Source organism: Ostrea edulis, chromosome 10, assembly GCF_947568905.1.
Source record: "Ostrea edulis chromosome 10, xbOstEdul1.1, whole genome shotgun sequence".
Lineage (NCBI taxonomy): Eukaryota > Metazoa > Mollusca > Bivalvia > Ostreida > Ostreidae > Ostrea > Ostrea edulis.
The window spans coordinates 35,133,861-35,152,730 of NC_079173.1; the positions used below are offsets into that span (position 1 = coordinate 35,133,861).

General features: G+C 36.4%; 1 protein-coding gene across 1 annotated transcript; it reads right to left on the reverse strand.

Moving 5' to 3' along the window:
* Nucleotides 1-2,962: 2,962 nt before the first annotated feature.
* Nucleotides 2,963-17,093, reverse strand: LOC125666450 (uncharacterized). The gene is made up of 14 exons (XM_056151124.1): nucleotides 16,734-17,093; nucleotides 14,555-14,721; nucleotides 11,229-11,331; nucleotides 10,399-10,484; nucleotides 9,059-9,220; nucleotides 8,709-8,802; nucleotides 7,339-7,417; nucleotides 6,397-6,521; nucleotides 6,032-6,258; nucleotides 5,839-5,896; nucleotides 5,507-5,721; nucleotides 4,919-5,006; nucleotides 4,504-4,618; nucleotides 2,963-3,304 (listed from the first exon to the last, which is right to left on the reverse strand). The coding sequence occupies exons 1-14, from the start codon at nucleotides 16,873-16,875 to the stop codon at nucleotides 3,091-3,093; spliced, it is 1,875 nt and encodes a 624-aa protein (XP_056007099.1). The 5' UTR covers nucleotides 16,876-17,093; the 3' UTR covers nucleotides 2,963-3,090.
* Nucleotides 17,094-18,870: the final 1,777 nt, after the last annotated feature.

Consider the following 18,870-nt stretch of genomic DNA (forward strand, 5'->3'; position numbering starts at 1 on the left):
CTTGGATTTCTGAGGGAAGGCCTCGGGGTATGCAGTTCTCTTCCTATCGTGAATATACGAGAGCAAAGCGTCAATTTCGTAATGCTCTTGACACAGAACACGAGAAATATACTTGCAAGGTATATAGTGATATCAATCAAGCTGCTGAAGTTGATGCTCGGTTGTTCTGGAAGTTGACTAAACCCAGAAAGCCTAGATCATCAAGAGTATATCCTGAGATCTGCGATGAAGATGGAGTGATTCACACGGATTCACATGGTGTAGCGAAAACATTTGCTACATTCTACAAGAAACTTTACACTCCATTGGATCAAGAGAATTTTGACAACGAATTCCAAATGAAGATCGAGGAGAAGTTTCAACATTTAAAAAACGAAAGTGAGCTAGACTTCGGTTATATTCCAGGAGGCAAGATTACATTAAAAGAATCACCGCTATTGAGTCCTTAAAACTACGGAAATCACCTGGAGATGACTTGTTGACAAATGAACACATAATACATGGTGGTAAACTACTTATCTCCTGTCTTCTAAAGTTATTCAACGCAATTGTAAATTGTGGTCATGTCCCCGTCTACTGGAAACACGGTCTGATAGTTCCGTTATTTAAAGATGGCAAACCTGTAACAGTTACATGCCTGTAGCCTTATTGCTTTGCGTTTTTAAGCTTTTTCAAAAAGTTATCTATGATCATAATACTAAGTATGTTTTACACAAGAAAGATTTTCCCAACACTCAACAACAAGGTTTCCAGAAAGAATTAGGTTGTCTGACAGATGTTCAATCTACATGAAACAATTTTTCATAACTTGGAACAAGATAGTAATGTTTACGTGGGTTTTCTTAATATTAGCAAAGCGTTTGACACGGTATGGAGGCCTGGTCTTATGTTTAAGATATACGAGCTTGGCATTATGGGTAAATTATGGTCACTTATTGACCAATGTCACCAAAATACAGTGAGTTCAATTATTGTAAACCAAACCCAATCAGATTGGTTTCTTGTTAACCAAGGTGTTAGACAGGACGGTGTGCTTTCTACCTTTTTATACCTTGTTTTTATTAATGATCTTATTCATGAACTACAGTCGGGTACTCTAAATACTGGTGTACTAGATATTCCTAGCAACTGCCCCTCTTTTGCTGACGACTTAACATTAATTGGCATTTCTCCACTATCGCTCCAAACAATGTTGGATATCGCATACAACTACCCAAGTAAATGGCGATTTGCAATCCTGCGTCTTGCAATTTCATGGCACTTAGGTCTTTCTAAAGTGGCATGCGAACAGTCCTATAACCATCTAGGAATTGTAAACTCTCGGACAGAATACAGGAATCTTGCAACAAGGGGCGTAAATCTTACTTCGCACTATCCGATCTTGGTACACAGTTTCTTAGCCCAATGACAATGTCTCATTTGTACAAAACGATCTTTATGGATGTGAACTCTGGAGCAACATGCCATCTGTTGATAAAGTTCGACTTAACACATTCCAACTTTTTATTTGCAAAAGCTCCCTTAATTTACCAAAATTATGCAGGTCAGATATGTGCGAATCTTTTTTCAATGTTGTACCCATATGTGCTGAAATTGACGTGCGGAAACTTTTATTCTGTAGTAATTAGAACTATACAGACCGTGGATATCGGCTTGGATAGCTCAGTAGTTAGAGCACCTGACAAGTAATGCAGGGTTCCTGGGTTCGATTTCCGGTCCAGCCAAAGATTTTCTCCTCTCTCCTATACTGCAATTCTTTAGAAGATTATGTCGTCTGAATCCAAAAGCATTAACGAAGTCAATATTTCTCGCAAGACATTTTCCTATATTTACATATGATTTTGTTTTCCATTTATGGAAATTTCTGGAGGATGGATCTTTCCCTTCGAAACTCAACTGGAAGAATATGGTACGTGGCAGAGTCATGATCTCGCATATATCTCAGCGTCAAATACGAATGTCGCACGACCGTGAATTTCTTTCCTTCTTACAAATTTTCTCGGACTCAAAACCGTCATCTATCTGGTTTTTAGCGAAAAACTACTAGGAAATTGAACTCTGCAAGTTCATATGCAAACTGTGTACGAATTACGTGCTCAACGGACCAATTCCAAAATTGCTCTCTTTGTGGAAGGTCTTTCTCTGATGTGTTTCAACTTTCATCTTGCGCATGTCCAGCAACTGTAATTATTAGGAACAATTGGTGGAACGTGATCACGAACTATTTCGGCATACGCCTATGAAATGTTTCTTGTTCTTCTGGGGCGGTATACAATACACGAAACAGATAATCAAACCTTCCGCTTACTGAACTTCAATCTCATTACCGGAGAGCTCTGGCTCAGTTACAGGTATCGCCTCCCTAGCTGTCAGACACACCATGCCGTTATCTGCCCCTATCCATCACATACTTTAAGGGCATTGTATATATTTTTATTATTCTATATTATTTTTGTTTGTATATATATGTCCGTTCAAAATGTAATATTCGTGTATATGTAATTGTATATTAACTTATATTGCAATATCTCCACATGGAGGAAATAAAGAATGAATAAACGTAATCATATATGACTAGTTCTTGCACTCTGACTGATGGTCGACCAGAAATTGTTTTAGTGGCCGTTTTCAATCTTTGAAATTACTGAATCTTACATATACATCCAAATTAAAACAATCTCTGATATTTACACGGTCAATACAATGATTTAACAGCCCTCAAAGTACAATATTCACTTCGGTCTTGGAGTTCGATACTTCGAGGGTAGCAAAAGAATCGTGATGGCCAAGAAAATTACAATAATTCTATATTGTGGCATAAAAATCGCTTTAAAATCATGTGAATACATTAACTTGTGTAAAAAAAAATCCACCAGATTATGGTATGCCATACGCAAGATTTTCATATGTATATGTGTATATCGCATGAATAAATCGAGAAATAGATCTTACAGAAATTTCATTTTTTTATTACGTGATGTTCATTCAACAAGTATAAATATCATTCGATCTGAATAGCACAATAGTTCTAACGTAACAAGCTGAGGTATAAAAAAAGCATCACAATATTTGATTTCTCCTCCTTCACTCTTACGAATGCCTGTGGATTTTCTGCCTCCTCATCACGATATACCACAGAACACGCGTGACCACCATAATACCAAGCAGAACGCCGATATATTTCCATACAGGCCACGTGATTTTCTGAACCATCAGTATGACCTCAGAGTCAAATTCCTCCGCTGTGCTGTTAGTGGCTGGGTTTACCATATTACAAACCGGAAGTGTGCTGTTAGGTAGACATCTGTAACAAGAGGCATGGAGTTTAATTACTATTAAGTAAAGATAATGAACAGTGATCAAACTTATAAATCCTATAAAGTATACGCAATTGAGATGGGGAAAATACGGACCCCTGGACACACCAGGGGTGGGATCAGGTGCCTGTGGTAAAAACATGGACCCCTGGACACACCAGGGGTGGGATCAGGTGCCTAGGAGAAGACCGGTCACACCTGTCATGAACCCTCTATCTTGATTAGGTAAATGGAGTAATCCATAATCAAAATCTGTATGTAAGGAACAGTCTAACAATTGGTGTAAAACACGTCAAACAGTGTTCACCCTTACGACAGATAGAAGTAGAAATACACTAGAATGATATCATTAAGCGTCAGAAATATACCACAGCCCTAACGCTTAATGAAACAAGTAAATATCTACATAATCAATCAATTATAATACAAATCGTAATTTTGAAGAATTTCGTCTTTTGAAATGGAACTTCGATTATAAGTTGAATAAGTTGGATTGCCAAATCTGGAATTAAATCCAAGCTCGTTTAAATACAGTTGTAATAATTGGCCTTACAATCAAGGACAATGGTGTTACAAGCTTTACTAGTGGGAACCAATGCTAATTCCTCATGTAATTTGTTTCAGTTCTAAATCACAAAACACAGAAGATTATACTCGTAGATAATACGCACACTTGCTTTGATGTGTTCTTAATTGAGATTTTAATATATCTTATAAAAAAGGTGAAGATTGTTCTAAAGAATACGACATAGGAGATGGTCAAACACGAACTACTGGACATACCAGGGGTGCATCAGGTGGCTAAGAGGAGAATTGCCAATGTTTTATTGTTCGTGGGTCTTAGAGTTGTCCGTTTTATTGTTTCTGTTTTGTCCGTCTTATAGTAGTTTATCTTCTCTGGTTATTTTTGTTTTTCGATTTATAGTAGATTACTTTCTCTGTTTGTAAGGGGGGGGGGGTATTTCTTCTTTAAATTCAGTTACTTTGTTAGATATACCACAAAAACAACAATCATAAAGCTTCCATGAATTTGGATTTGCTTTTGTCATTTTCATTTACTTTTCATTAACATTTATTCAACTGCATTTAACGATGACATTAATATGTATGATTGATTTTAACATCACAAATTAAAACATTCCTTTTTGTGGATTTATAATTTCTGAGCTGCGATTACACTACTTACTTAATTGGAGGTGCATCTTTAAATTCCAAGACAATCAGAGCTTGCAATCCATAAAAAAAGAAAGATGCGTATTTTCCCCAACTCAGCCATGATGGTGGAGTATTAAAAGCGCCACCTACAAATTGGAACTCCATTACTAACCTCAGTTGATTGTAAGCCATGTAATACCACAATACATGAAATACACTGTTACATGAACATTTCTTATACTGTCATTTGTTATCCTTCGTTTCCATATTTTGAAAATAAATTGGCCTATACTGAATGTTAATTATTTGTATTCGTGCAAAAAGATATTAGCAGATTTATTTGTAATCTGCATCAGTTTCTTACTTCACTTTCAAAATCAAAATGTCGAGAGCAGACTGTCAAAATAGAAAGGTAAATAAAAGATAATATCAAAAGTATTTTGTACCCCACAACATCATTGACAAGAGTCCCAGAGAGACGATCGTCACTGTCCATGGTGGCTGAAGGGCGGATCCAATAAACACCCCGATGCTCTATAGGAGATTAAAAAAAATAATAAACGAAAAACTTTATCTGCTCTGTAGAACGTAAATGATAATTGAAGTTCCAAAGATTTCTAAATTGATCGATAATTCAAAAAATAAATAACTGTTATAGTGGCATAGCAGAAAAGGGTTATTTTGATTTGTTGATTTTATATTGTTTAACGTCCCTCTTGAAAATTTCTCACTCACATGGAGACGTCACCATTGCCGGTGAAGGGCTGCAAAATGCAGGCCTAATGCTCGGCGCTTACGGCCTATGAGCAGGGAGGGATCTTCATCGTGTCACACCTGCTGTGACACAGCACTTCGATTTTGCGGTTTCATCCCCCATTTAGTCGCCTCATAAGACAAGCATGGGGTAGAGAGGATTTATTCTATCCCGGATCCCCACGGGATCAGAAAAGGATGTGCAAGGTTACGAGTTACTAAGTGTAAATTGTTTTCGGACTTGTTTAATTTATCATCACATTTTGTTAATAGATGAATACCTGAGCCGCAAGAACATCTATGATAAGAACTCCGGTGGACGCCAAAAAGGCCGAGACGCCATTGAGGTTAGCGACCCAGTATATAACCACCATGAACAAACATGGCTGAAGAATGGCTAGAGGAATTTCACTGAGAAACTTGGACAAGCAAAATGCTGACAGTCTGTATTGGCGGAACTTCCGTTCACGGTTTATAACTTTAAGTTCTTTTGGAACTGCAAAAAACACAAAGACCAACATAACTATATGGATTTTGTAACATGTATACACATTTCAGGTTGTAATTATAATGGAGATTATTTGATGTATTGGTGATACAGCTACAAACTTACAAGTAAGGATGGCGTCCAACAAAGCAAAGAATGCCCACTGTACAACCGTGAAGAAAAACTGGAAACAAAATTAGGAAGATGAAATAAAGAGAAGTGGATATATGTAATCATTTCCATGCCTTTCAAATTGTCATTTCGAATAGTATTACTCAAAATTCAAGTATGTTTGTTACAGCGACAGGAAGTGACGTACCAGTCCCATTCGGTCCATGACTTCGTTCTCCACTCTTTCTGGCCGCCACCAGATAAGCACACAAATGACTAGGATGTAAAAGTTCTGAATAAGACTAATTGGGTTCAATATTCTTCGTCGAGCATTGTGAAAATTTCGGCATAACAGAACTCTGAATTGATGACAAAATGTGGTGTCGAACACAGAAGAGTCGGGTGCCGAATTCTCCAACAAAATTTCTACTTCCTCTAGGCAAGGCAAAAAGAAATAATAGCAAATGTGTTATTACAATGCTAAAGTCACAAAATATCATGTTTTTGGACAAGTTAATGATCGAATCAAAAGTAATAGATATGATATGGTCATCAAGCTTTGATAGTTCTTACCGTTCTCCACGTGAAGCGACGTTTCGAATTTCTTGGTGCCATTTCCATTCTTAGCAGCATGTTTGTGATGACATGTGATTGGATATTTGTTAAGGAATGACTTGCACTCCCATCCGGGTTCTTGTCTACAATACATAATACACGAAGTGATTCATTGTGGTTTCTTCATTTTCGCTGAACACCAATTTTCTATTTTTGAACAAATCAACGAGATCAAGTAATTAATCAATTATGCTGTTATGAGAGAGAAAACTTCCGTGACTGACGAAAAATATATGCGTAGATAAAACTACTAAATTATATGCATACGAAAGCATTGAAACCATGATATACTGATACATATATTACAGTGCAGGTAAGGGTAAGGAGGAACTATTCGTTTCAAAAATGATATTGAAAAGGACAAAATAATTACTGGTCTTATCACACATTGGTTTATCCAAATACATATATTCAGCCTCAAGAGACTACAATCAGAACTTTGCAACATAATTTTGAACTTTGATATACAGTGTACATGTATATATATTTGTACTTTGTTTGAAACTCTTGACATTTCACTTCACTTTCTCACTATGACACCATGAAAGGTGAAAATAACGAACAATGATCAATCTCATAACTCCTATAAGGAATACAGAATAGAGAGTTGGACAAACACGGACCCCTGGACACACCAGAGGTGGGATCAGGTGCCTAGGAGGAGTAAGCATCCCCTGTTGACCGGTCACACCCGCCGTGAGCTCTATATCTTGATCAGGTAAACGGAGTTACTCGCTATTAGAAGGAAGATGCTGAAGTGGCTCGGCAGAGGTGAGACTCTTATTTTTATTCCATTATTATCCTATACAGCGACATGATCGAATATACAAATCAGATATATGTTAGTTCTTCCATATAATATACTATGGATAAAATTCAGTTTCCAAGGAACGTGCTTACCTCCTTTTGTACATCTCTTGTACAATTTTTTCTTGAATTGGAGATCGATCATCTAAGGTGTCTTCATTCAACAACTCCACTACAATGAAATTATTGGTCCGATTCAAAATTACTATTCTGTAATGGAACAATCGTTTTACATTATGTAACATTTTCTTCATTATACGATTAACACCTATACTAACACAAAGTGAAACTTGGTATTGTAGCTTAAACAGGGAAAATTTGATAGTGACACAGCTGAGACAGGGAAAATTTGATAGTGACACAGCTGAGAGAGAGAGAGAGAGAGAGAGAGAGAGAGAGAGAGAGAGAGAGAGAGTCCTATAAAGAGTACATATTCGAGAAAATGGCAAACACGATACTGGAAACACCAGAAGTGGTATCTTTCCAGGTGTATCAAATTTCCAGGTGGAATAAACATTCCCTGTTGACCGGTCACATCCTCCACGAGCCGTCTGTTTTGATCAGGCGGAATGCGTAGTCAAAATCAGAATATTACAAGAACAGTTTATCGATTGGTGTGAAAAACTCCAGACAATACTGGTTCTAACGAAAGGCTGTATTTACAAATAAGAACAATATGACGACCATGTAATTTGCAAAATCATTTTATTGTAGACTTTAATTGAGGCTGTTGAAACCCCTGTGACCTCAATTTGTCAGTAGCTTGTCGTCGTGACTTACTACTGTTAATCAGGAAGACATATGATTAGCAATAGTACTGAAGTCAGAAAGTGGTGTGTCTTACTGTTGTTACCAGTAATAAATGTGCTTCACGGCTTTACTGTGATTAGGTGTCGTCATTTGCTGTTGTAATCAGGAAGTATTAAGATTTACAACGGTATTATGAATAACCGCAGTACATGTAACCCGGAAGTGAAGTGCCGTGATTTACAATAACATTGTGATCAGGTGATGCCGTGATTTACAATAACATTGTGATCAGGAGGTGCCATGATTTACAATAGTATTGTGATCAGGAGATGTCATGATTTACAATAACGTTGTGATCAGGATTTGTCATGATTTACAATAAAATTGTGATCAGGAGGTGCCATGATTTACAATAACATTGTGATCAGGTGATGCCGTGATTTACAATAACATTGTGATCAGGTGCCATGATTTACAATAACATTGTGATCAGGAGGTGCCATGATTTACAATAACATTGTGATCAGGTGATGCCGTGATTTACAATAACATTGTGATCAGGTGCCATGATTTACAATAACATTGTGATCAGGATTTGTCATGATTTACATTAACGTTGTGATCAAGAGGAGTCGTGACTTATTCTTGAGATCAGAAAGATACAGAATACATGTGACTATGAATGGCATCAGCTGTGAATGGTTAAAACTTACACATATAATCTGCAGGGTTGTATCCTTCTGGCGTAAATAGCTCCAGCTCCTTCAGGAAGGTTGGGAGCTTATCAGCTGTTCCATAGTAAGCTATCTTTTAAATAAGATAATCAAATACTAAAATGAATAATGTCGAAATTCTCAAAAATGTCAGCTTTTCCATAGTAAGCTGTCTTTTAAATAAAATAATAAAATACTACAATGAATAATGTCGAAATTCTCATGAATGCATAAAGGATATTTCTTCTGACGTATTACATATTGTTCAATGTCATGTTAAAGATAACCTCACCATTTCTTAATTGTTGTACATCCTTATTTTTCTTTAAATATATCTAAAACAACCTTACATGACCACTGTACAAGAAGAGCTGGTTGTGACAGACGCTGTAGAAGGCACTCGGAGCTGCAGGGAGTGATGCTATGACGACTTTGTCAAACTTTTCGGCATAGTGACGTAATAACTTCAGGAAACCTATAGCATCCTTATAGTCCATTGATGTAACAGGATCCTGTTAGGGAGTAGTAAAACGGTGTTTTAGAGAGAGAGAGAGAGAGAGAGAGAGAGAGAGAGAGAGAGAGAGAGAGAGAGCATGGCGCTCTGAATGCAATATCTCACCTATGTTTTTTTTAGATAACCATTCTGCGGTACACTTTTCATATAATTTGGGATGAGAAGTAACATCATGCAACTATTAAATCAAATTTGTGACGAATGACTTCAACTTCCCATAACTATGTAGCAACATTCCATTACAACGTATCACCTGCATAAGATGGTATTTGAATGTCTCTCAACTCATTCGGTCTGCCAAAGCTTGTTCTGCGTATGGTTAGTTTTTTTTTAACTGAGGTAGGCTACTGCCTAGTACGTTTATCATACTAGGGTTTCAAAAGTCTTTAAAGTCAACATTTCGGAAATTACATGATCATTATAACGATATAATTTACCAATTGGGTAAAATGCTGTCTGATATGTTTCATACCAATTGAGGCCGTTCTTTGCACATTGATTTTGACTACGGATTACTCCGTTTACCTTATCAAGATATAGGGCTCCCGGTGGGTGTGAGCGGTCAACGAAGGATGCTTACTCCTCCTAGGTACCTGATCCCATTTCTGACATGTCAAGGGGCCCGTGTTTGCCCTACTTTTAACCTTGTATTCTTTTTAGGAGTTATAACATCGATCGGTATCTTCACTTTTTACCAGATCCCTACGTATTATTTTCCACGAAATGTTAAACCTATGGACGTTTATTAGATTTTCTATCAGGTAATAATGGAATATTGTTGGATAAATATGGGAAGTTGACGATGGAGAAGCTGAAATCATCCCGTTAGTCATAAAGTTAAATCATTATTGTGCCGTTAACATCTATGTGCAATACAATATCCAAGTATGGAACAGATGTGGAAGACTGCGGTGTCTTTTATTCCGAGTTGACTGGGACATATCAAATTGACGTGAATAAAAATGATTACTCTTAATAAATAAAACGTCATCATATATCTAAATGTCGAGTTTAAGGTCTATTTTGTGAGATTCGGACTCAAATACAGTAATAGATAGTATGCATTGATCGTATACATCAACACACGATGTATTTAAACTGATTAGTACTGCTTACATCTATTATAAGTACCGATGGGTTCAGAACGAAATATCTAAAGTGGTTACTACTGCTTACGTCTATGATGAGCACCGATGGGTTCAGAAGTAATTCACAGGCCAGACTTGTCCTTTTTCGCGCAGGAACAGGAAGGAATTGGATCACTGTAGAAGAGAAAAATAATGTTATTACATTCTTATTTATTTTATACATTAATTGACGAGGAGACGCTGTCTGGTGTAACTGACCAGTAAAGACTTTATTTATAGCATACTATCCACCAATTCGGATACAAATAAGTTACATCAAAATTCGGTGCCTAATAGTGTGTTCCTTCCTTGTCATTGATTTCATTTTTAAAATGGGGCTGCATTCTAAAAGTACTGTCAGAACAGACAAATTTTGGGTTTTTGGGGTGGGGGGTGAGTGGTCTTTTGGGTGTTTTTTTTTTCGATATAGTATATATAAGTGTAAAGGTGAAGCATGAATATTCTGATACATGTAATTATCTTTTAATGCGTTTCTCAACTAATTCCCGTTGAAAAATAATAAAATTTTCTCAGTATTGGAGACATTTAATCAATTACCTGAAGATCAGCAAATATAATTTTCCTTGCCAATTGATTTATGAAAAATATAACTTTTTCTGAAATGCAATAATCAAACCTATGTATAATTCTATTAGAATTTACCATTCGTGTTAAAGTATGAAATAAAAAGACGTATCTTTATAGGGTTAAAAGTGTAAATAACACACACACAAAATAAAAATAAAATGTGATAATATATTTATATATAATATTGGGGGTGAGTTGTCTCAAGAGAAGGGGACGACTTGTCCTGAGAGAGGGCGAGTTGTCCTAAGAGGGGGCGAGTTGTCCAGCATTCGAATTATATACTTAACTTACTCAGGTCTTTGAAAGCATCGAGTTGACACAGATCGATCACGTGACGCAGTCTAAACTCTATATCCTTTGTGGGATTGGTGTGGAGTCGGAGTATCGCTGAATACTAGAAATAATGATAATAATTAAATGGATAGCAATATTGTATTTCTAATTCACTGTGCTTTATACTCGTGTTCAAGATGCTTGTTAAGGTATAAAAGAAAAAAGATTCATCTAATGTCAGACTTTTCGCAACGGTCTGCAGAAAGGAGAAAACCCTATAATTAAATAAGGGATACCAAAAATAAAGAAGTCAAACTATGAAAAATAAATAAGCAAAAACAAACACCAAATACTAACAGAGAAAAAAATTCAAAAAGGTTTTTTGTAAGTCTTTTAAAAATGCCCCCTCCCCTTTCCCACGGGCAACGTTTGTGTTAACGTTTGGAGGTATAACTGCAGATATGTCTAGTATTCTATATTGCCCTACACATGTCTCATAGCATGGTGCATCAACATACAACTATTATTGTTACTTTTTGCCAACGGCCAAACTTTTTGGCTGGCGAAGCACTGTCCTGTTTATAACCATATTCTCACTTTAACACTTTCTGGTGTACGCATTCACCAGAAGCTTGGTATTCCTGTTGACAAGAAATGAATGTACAAATAACTTTAATGACGATCAAAAATTCACTCGCTATCTCAATGTCGTGATATAATCTACAAAAGTGAAAAATAAATCACGCTACCGTGATAGAGTTTAGAAATTTTGTCTTAAAAGCTTGATATCTAAACACAAAACAATATTATTTATAAAATCTTATGAAACAGAGTTCAAACTCCAGAGCATTTCAAGCATACCCATGCCCCACGGAACGAAACACGGAAACAGGTTGAACTTTCTCAATTAGAGTAGGGAACTGCCCCATGTATCACAGGAGCGGCCGAATAGAAAGCGTGAACGGCCGAATAGAAAGAATAGAAAGCGTGAACGGCCGAATAGAAAGAATTGAAAGCGTGAACGGTCGAATAGAAAGAATAGAAAGCGTGAACGGCCGAATATAAGCGTGAACGGCCGAATAGAAAGAGTGAACGGCCGAATAGAAAGAATAGAAAGCGTGAACGGCCGAATAGAAAGCGTGAACGGCCGAATAGAAAGAGTGAACGGCCGAATATAAGCGTGAACGGCCGAATAGAAAGAGTGAACGGCCGAATAGAAAGCGTGAACGGCCGAATAGAAAGAATAGAAAGCGTGAACGGCCGAATAGAAAGAATAGAAAGCGTGAACGGCGGACTAATATATATATTTAGTTAAGACATCTTTGTCGGTGTTGATTTTTATACGATTTGACCGCACCTTGTAAATCTAATGTACTCAAGTGCCATTTCCTAACTGTCAGACAACCTTGAGTGGGTACGATCCACTGTTATAACGTATATACATCTTTGTAACGTCCTACATTTTGTTCTCGTCCATGCAGTTGCCGTTTTGCTGTACGCACTTGGTTTGAGTGCTACATAGTTTAGGGCTCATAATCCTGTCAGCAAACATATTCTGTTTGTGTATTATCTCCTTAACAATACTTGAATACTTCGAAGGATCTCTAAAAACGTAACCTCTTTTTCGTGAAAATATGGCAATCCCTATTCAGCTTGCGAAATGTTGATAAGATATCTATGTATTGTAGTATAGGAGAGAGAAAATCTTTGGCTGGACCGGGAATCGAACCCGGAACCCCTGCATTACTATTCAGGTGCTCTCACCACTGAGCTATCCAGGTGGATATCCACGGTCCGTATAGCCCTAATTACTACATTCCTCCCTCCTTAAGATCAATTATAATTTTATAATTGTCTTTCAATATCAACCCAGGCTCTTTTCGCCCCTGGTAGGCCAACCTGCACCACCAGGGGTGGTCAACGGCACCAAATGTAGTATAGGAGAGAGGAGAAAATCTTTGGCTGGACCGGGAATCGAACCCGGGACCCCTGCATTACTATTCAGGTGCTCTAACCACTGAGCTATCCAGGCAGATATCCACGGTCCGTATAGCCCTAATTACTACAGTATTAACGTTGTGTAACATACGTTATTCTAGGAGTGCGACCTAACAAGGAACTTATATGATTCTTAATAACGGTATTCGGAAGACGTTAGATCTGTAAGTCTGCATGATAAGGTGACAGGGGACAATCTTTTTTACGCCAAGTACTGTGCTGAAGGTGTGTGTTGATTTAAAACTATTCACCAATGTCCTCGATTTCTGTTCTGTTATTCCTCAGACACGATTGTAATTGTCATTTCTTAAAAGAGTTAAGATACAAAAATATATTAACAGACTGTGCTTACGATTTTCTGAAAACCTATACCCGTCATTATATACATTTTACACCGTGCTGTATCCGTTTACCCCTCCCCTATCTAATTTCTTGCCGAGTGTCAATGTACATACTATAGCACTAATCCCTTAAAGAGGTGGACAGGCATGGCCTATATCCAGGCCCTGTCTGACCACTTTTCTAGATGAGAAATACAGCACATGTAACTACCTGTCAGTGTATATCCCCCATTCATCTCTTTTCCAAATATACTGCACTTGCAGTATGAAAGATGAAGATAACGAACAGTGATCAATCTCATAATTCCTACAAGCAATACAAAATAGATACCGTAAATCTGGATATTTTTGCGTCGACTTATTTTGCGAATTTGAGTAAAAAGGCTAGATATCTATTTTTGTGTTTCTTATTTTTTGCGAATTTATGTAAAAAGATATTAAAAAATGTGTGAAACATTATTATATTGAGAAAAATATTTTTGCGAATCCAACTGACTTGCAAAATTGCTAAAAATTATTTGACAGCAAAAATAACCAGATTTACGGTAGTTGGGCAAACACCAGAGGTAGGATCAGGTGCCTAAGAGGAGTAAGTATCCCCTGTCGACCGGTATGTGACTTTCAGTTTCACAATGGACGACTTCGATTCACACCCGTTAATCGAGTTGCATTACAATGGAACGGAGAGTTTCAGCTCTTGTATGACGTATTGTGACATCGGAACTCTACCCAAGTAACCCTGCCTTTCACGGAGTTATTGTGGTAACTACGGGTCGGTATTACAAGGATACTGCGCATGTGTCAGTATTCAAACAAAGGATGTGATTGGTTGCAATATCATACATGTGAGTAAGATATATCTATACTCTTGGTTATTAACTCGAGTATGGACCAAAGTCGCTCATAGTATAGATTTAGTTATAGAGCTAGCATCGAGTTCCGTATTTGACCGCTGATACACTCTAATTTCCTATGGAAACTTACATATTGCACATACTATTATACCTTGAGTGTTTCCAACACTGTCAGTGTAGGTAGGTGTAGATCGGTAGCCTGCACTAAACTAACTTCCGCTCGGGTGTGTTCGACTGGTGTTCCACATAACAATACATCTCCAACATATGGCTTCAGTTGTCCAGCCAAAGTCTCTACTAATGTTGTTTTTCCAGCACCTCCGAAGAAACAGTAAAACGTTAGTTGTTAGAAATCAGATTAAATTACATAATAATCTTTAAATAGCAATTTTGTGTTCCTGTTGAATGATTCCTGTCTTAGAACTATCAGTGTTTTTATGCCTCCGTCGCGAAGTGGTCGGAGCATTTAGTTCTACCCTTGCCCGTCCTTCCGCGACACCCAGTTTTTCGGACTTATTTTCTAAACGTCTTGAGATATTGAATTCATTTTTGAATGCATGTATAAAATTAATGAGTTACAAACCGAGTTTGCGTTTTATTCTGGTTCGTTGATTGATGATGAAGTGCTCCTTAAACGTAGAAAAATACTGTTACGATCAGTTTTCCATTGAACTCATTTTTTGTATGCCAAGTGTATATTGAAAAGTTACAGATCGAATTGAGTTTTCTTCCGGTTCGTTGATTTTTAATGGAGTTATGTCCCTTTTATAAAGTACATGTATCAATTTTATGGCTGTTAAAAAATAAAGGATTGTTGTTGAGTTCTTCATTGTACTAAATGCGTGTAACATACAATCTGAATATCACATTCAATGCTATACTTGGATGGATTTCCTACATTTGACTTTACTGTATGCGGAGACATTCTTACTGTAGGCGGAGACATTCTTACTGTAGGCGGAAACATTCTTACTGTAGGCGGAAACATTCTTACTGTAGGCGTAGGCATTCTTAGTGTAGGCGGAGGCATTCTTAATGTAGGTGGAGACATTCGCGTTGTGCCTACACATCTAGTTTCCTTACTGAAACAAAATATTGGAAATACTAGGACATTCTGTAGGCGGAGATTCGATGGATTTCCTACATTTTACTTTACTGTAGGCGGAGACATTCTTACTGTAGGCGGAGATATTCTTACTGTAGGCGGAGACAATCTTACTGTAGGCGGAGATATTCTTACTGTAGGCGGAGACAATCTTACTGTAGGCGGAGATATTCTTACTGTAGGCGGAGACATTCGCGTCGTGCCTACACATCTAGTTTCCTTACTGAAACAAAATATTTAAAATACTAGGACATTGGGGGAAATACTAGGACATTGGGGGAAATACTAGGACATTGAGGGAAATGCCAATTGCTTTGATATGTATATACAAAAATATCAATTAACAAATGAATACGTGTTTTCATAGCCATTATTCTTAATATTCAAGTAGAACGGGGTCAAAGGGCATTGCCTCTATTACCAGAAAGATATTAATGATAAGAAAAATAATCACTAAAATGACCCTTAATTTTGTGTTCACGGACTTATTTCTTACATTTATATTACTATTGATTATTTTGGTTTTTATCATTATTATTTACTACTATTGATTGTTATTTTGGTTTGTATCATTATTATTTACTACTATTGATTGTCATTTGGTTTTTATCATTATTATTTACTACTATTGATTGTCATTTTGGTGCCTTGATCACCCGCTCCTTACATTTGCTGTCTGTACTTTATTTCATTCACAGAATGTTAACTTTATTTCATTCACAGAATGTTAACTGCATTTCATTCACAGAATGTTAACTGCATTTCATTCACAGAATGTTAACTGCATTTCATTCACAGAATGTTATCTTTATTTCATTTACAGAATGTTAACTTTATTTCATTCACAGAATGTTAACTTTATTTCATTCACAGAATGTTAACTGCATTTCATTCACAGAATGTTAACTGCATTTCATTCACAGAATGTTAACTGCATTTCATTCACAGAATGTTAACTTTATTTCATTCACAGAATGTTAACTTTATTTCATTCACAGAATGTTAACTTTATTTCATTTACAGAATGTTAACTTTATTTCATTCAGAGAATGTTAACTTTATTTCATTCACAGAATGTTAACTTTATTTCATTCACAGAATGTTAACTGCATTTTATTCACAGAGTGTTAACTGCATTTCATTCACAGAATGTTAACTGCATTTCATTCATTGGACGGAAAGTATTTATGATTAGCATGTATACCGAGTTTACAGTCAATCTTACCTTTTGGACCGAACACTCCTAAAATTTCCTTGGACCTCGCCACGCCACTGATGTTTTTAAGCACATGCTTTTGTTGCAGACTTATATTCAAATTCCGAAAAACAAGTTCTTTCTCCATTTCTTCATATTTCTCCATTACCATGCACCGTCCAATTATTATTTTTAAAATGCGGACCCTACACGGTCTAAGCTAAACATTGAATTAAATTGCCTTCATTATCAGTCATGAATATTGTCGGTGACATAAAGCACTTGAAATTAAACGAGAGTGATTCTTGAAAATAAAAGTAGACTTTTACGATACTCAATAAATCATCTTCAATGATCCATCCTCACCCCGTTTTACTGGAGAGTGGGAAATTCTCTGTTTACTGTAAATTCGGGTACAATTCAAATTATATTTACCAACTGTTCGTTAATTCTTATTCTAAATAAACTTCATAAGCTGTTTGAGTCACTCCGACCGCGGGACCGTCGTTGACGTTATATCTTTCCACATATTTATTAAGATTTTTGGACAGTGATTGATCTGTCTAACAACGCTACAATCAGGCATCTATAGTGTACACACAAAATACACTCTCAACTGCACAATGACGGATTGTATTAAAGTCTCTTTCGATGGAGAACAATAGATTAAGGTAGATCACCCTCATATACCTTTGCCTTATTATGCGTTCGTACTGGGAAAATAGTGGTTGCTATCAGTCGCTACCTTAATATAATATCCTACTTTAATTCAATTAATTATTTTTTGTATATGTTTCCACTTTTTTAAAGATGTCAGACAGGCACAAACTGAAGTATATTTCAACATCAGAAATATACTTCAGTTTATGTATATTTCATCATCAGAAATATGCTTCAGTTTATGTATATTTCATCATCAGATTTATGCTTCAGTTTATGTATATTTCATCATCAGAAATATGCTTCACTTTGTTTCATACATGAGTCCCCCCTCCTTAATAATTAAGGAGGGGGACTCATGCATGAAACAAGTGCCTGTGATTTCAACATCAAATTCGGTCGTAGTAGTTCAGTGGTAGAGCTCTCGCTCCATAACCGGGAGGTCACGAGTTCGATCTTAAATTGACAAATCCAGACTATCTCCATAATCAACGGATACCACTTGATATTCCTTGAGTGTTGGCTTAAATCTGCCTGACGATACTGTGGAAATTAAAGGTTATGATAGTCTTATTTTCCCAAGAAAATTGATAAAAGGTGGCGGTATTGTTGTGTATTATAAGACTCATCTTTCTCCAAATATTTTCATTGTCAAAAATGTTCATGATAGTATTATATGGTGTAGAGTTAAAACTGGTATCGAGGCAAAGGTTATATATTTTGCTTTAAGTTATTTTCAACCTGAACACAGTGTTTTTACGACCATTACGATATTGATACTTGTATTTTCCAATTACTAGAAGATTCCATCAGTAAATATAAAGATATGGGTTCTGTATATGTTTTAGGGGATTTAAATGCCAGGACAGGCGAAAGAGACGATTTTATAAGTGATGACTGTTTAAAATTTATTGTTACTGGTCAAAAGTTGCCTTTTGTTTATGAAAATGACAAAGAGCTTCGTAAACGATGTAATTCTGATACTAGTATAAATAATCACGGTAGAAAGTTGCTAGATTTGTGCAGATCTTCAGATTGTTTACGGTAGGCATCCCGATGATTTGGCTGGTTAGACAAGGAAATTACGAACGGTGAAATTAAGAAAGCTATACATAAATTGAAATATAATAAGAGCTGTAGTGAAGATCGGATTTTGAATGAGTTGTTTATCAAATGTGAGGATATACTGATGCCACTATTACACAAATTATTTAACAAAAGTTTGATTTCAGGCATATACCCAGAACTTTGGACAAAGAATTATACCTTTACACAAAACAGGAGATATTGATGACGTAAATAACTAGAGGTATTTTTATTGTTAGTTGCTTTGGAAAACTATTCACTAGTGTCTTGAATAATATAATTTTGGAGTGGGATAGTAAACACAATATTTTGACTGAAGCACAGTTTGGTTTCCGACCAGGATTATCTACGGTAGATGCAATATTTGTTTTGCAATCATTAATTAACAAAACTCTGGGGAAAAAAGAACTTTTATATTGTT

What these genes read in the sequence shown, in the direction of transcription:
- LOC125666450 (XM_056151124.1), bottom strand. Translation starts at nt 16,875, where the DNA reads ATGGTAATGGAGAAATATGAAGAAATGGAGAAAGAACTTGTTTTTCGG. An exon ending in CAAGAGATGTACAAAAGGAG is followed by an intron (nt 6,522 to 7,338) that starts GTAAGCACGTTC and finishes TATGTATTGTAG; the next exon opens with ACAAGAACCCGGATGGGAGT. An exon ending in AAAGATGCACCTCCAATTAA is followed by an intron (nt 3,305 to 4,503) that starts GTAAGTAGTGTA and finishes CTCTTGTTACAG; the next exon opens with ATGTCTACCTAACAGCACAC.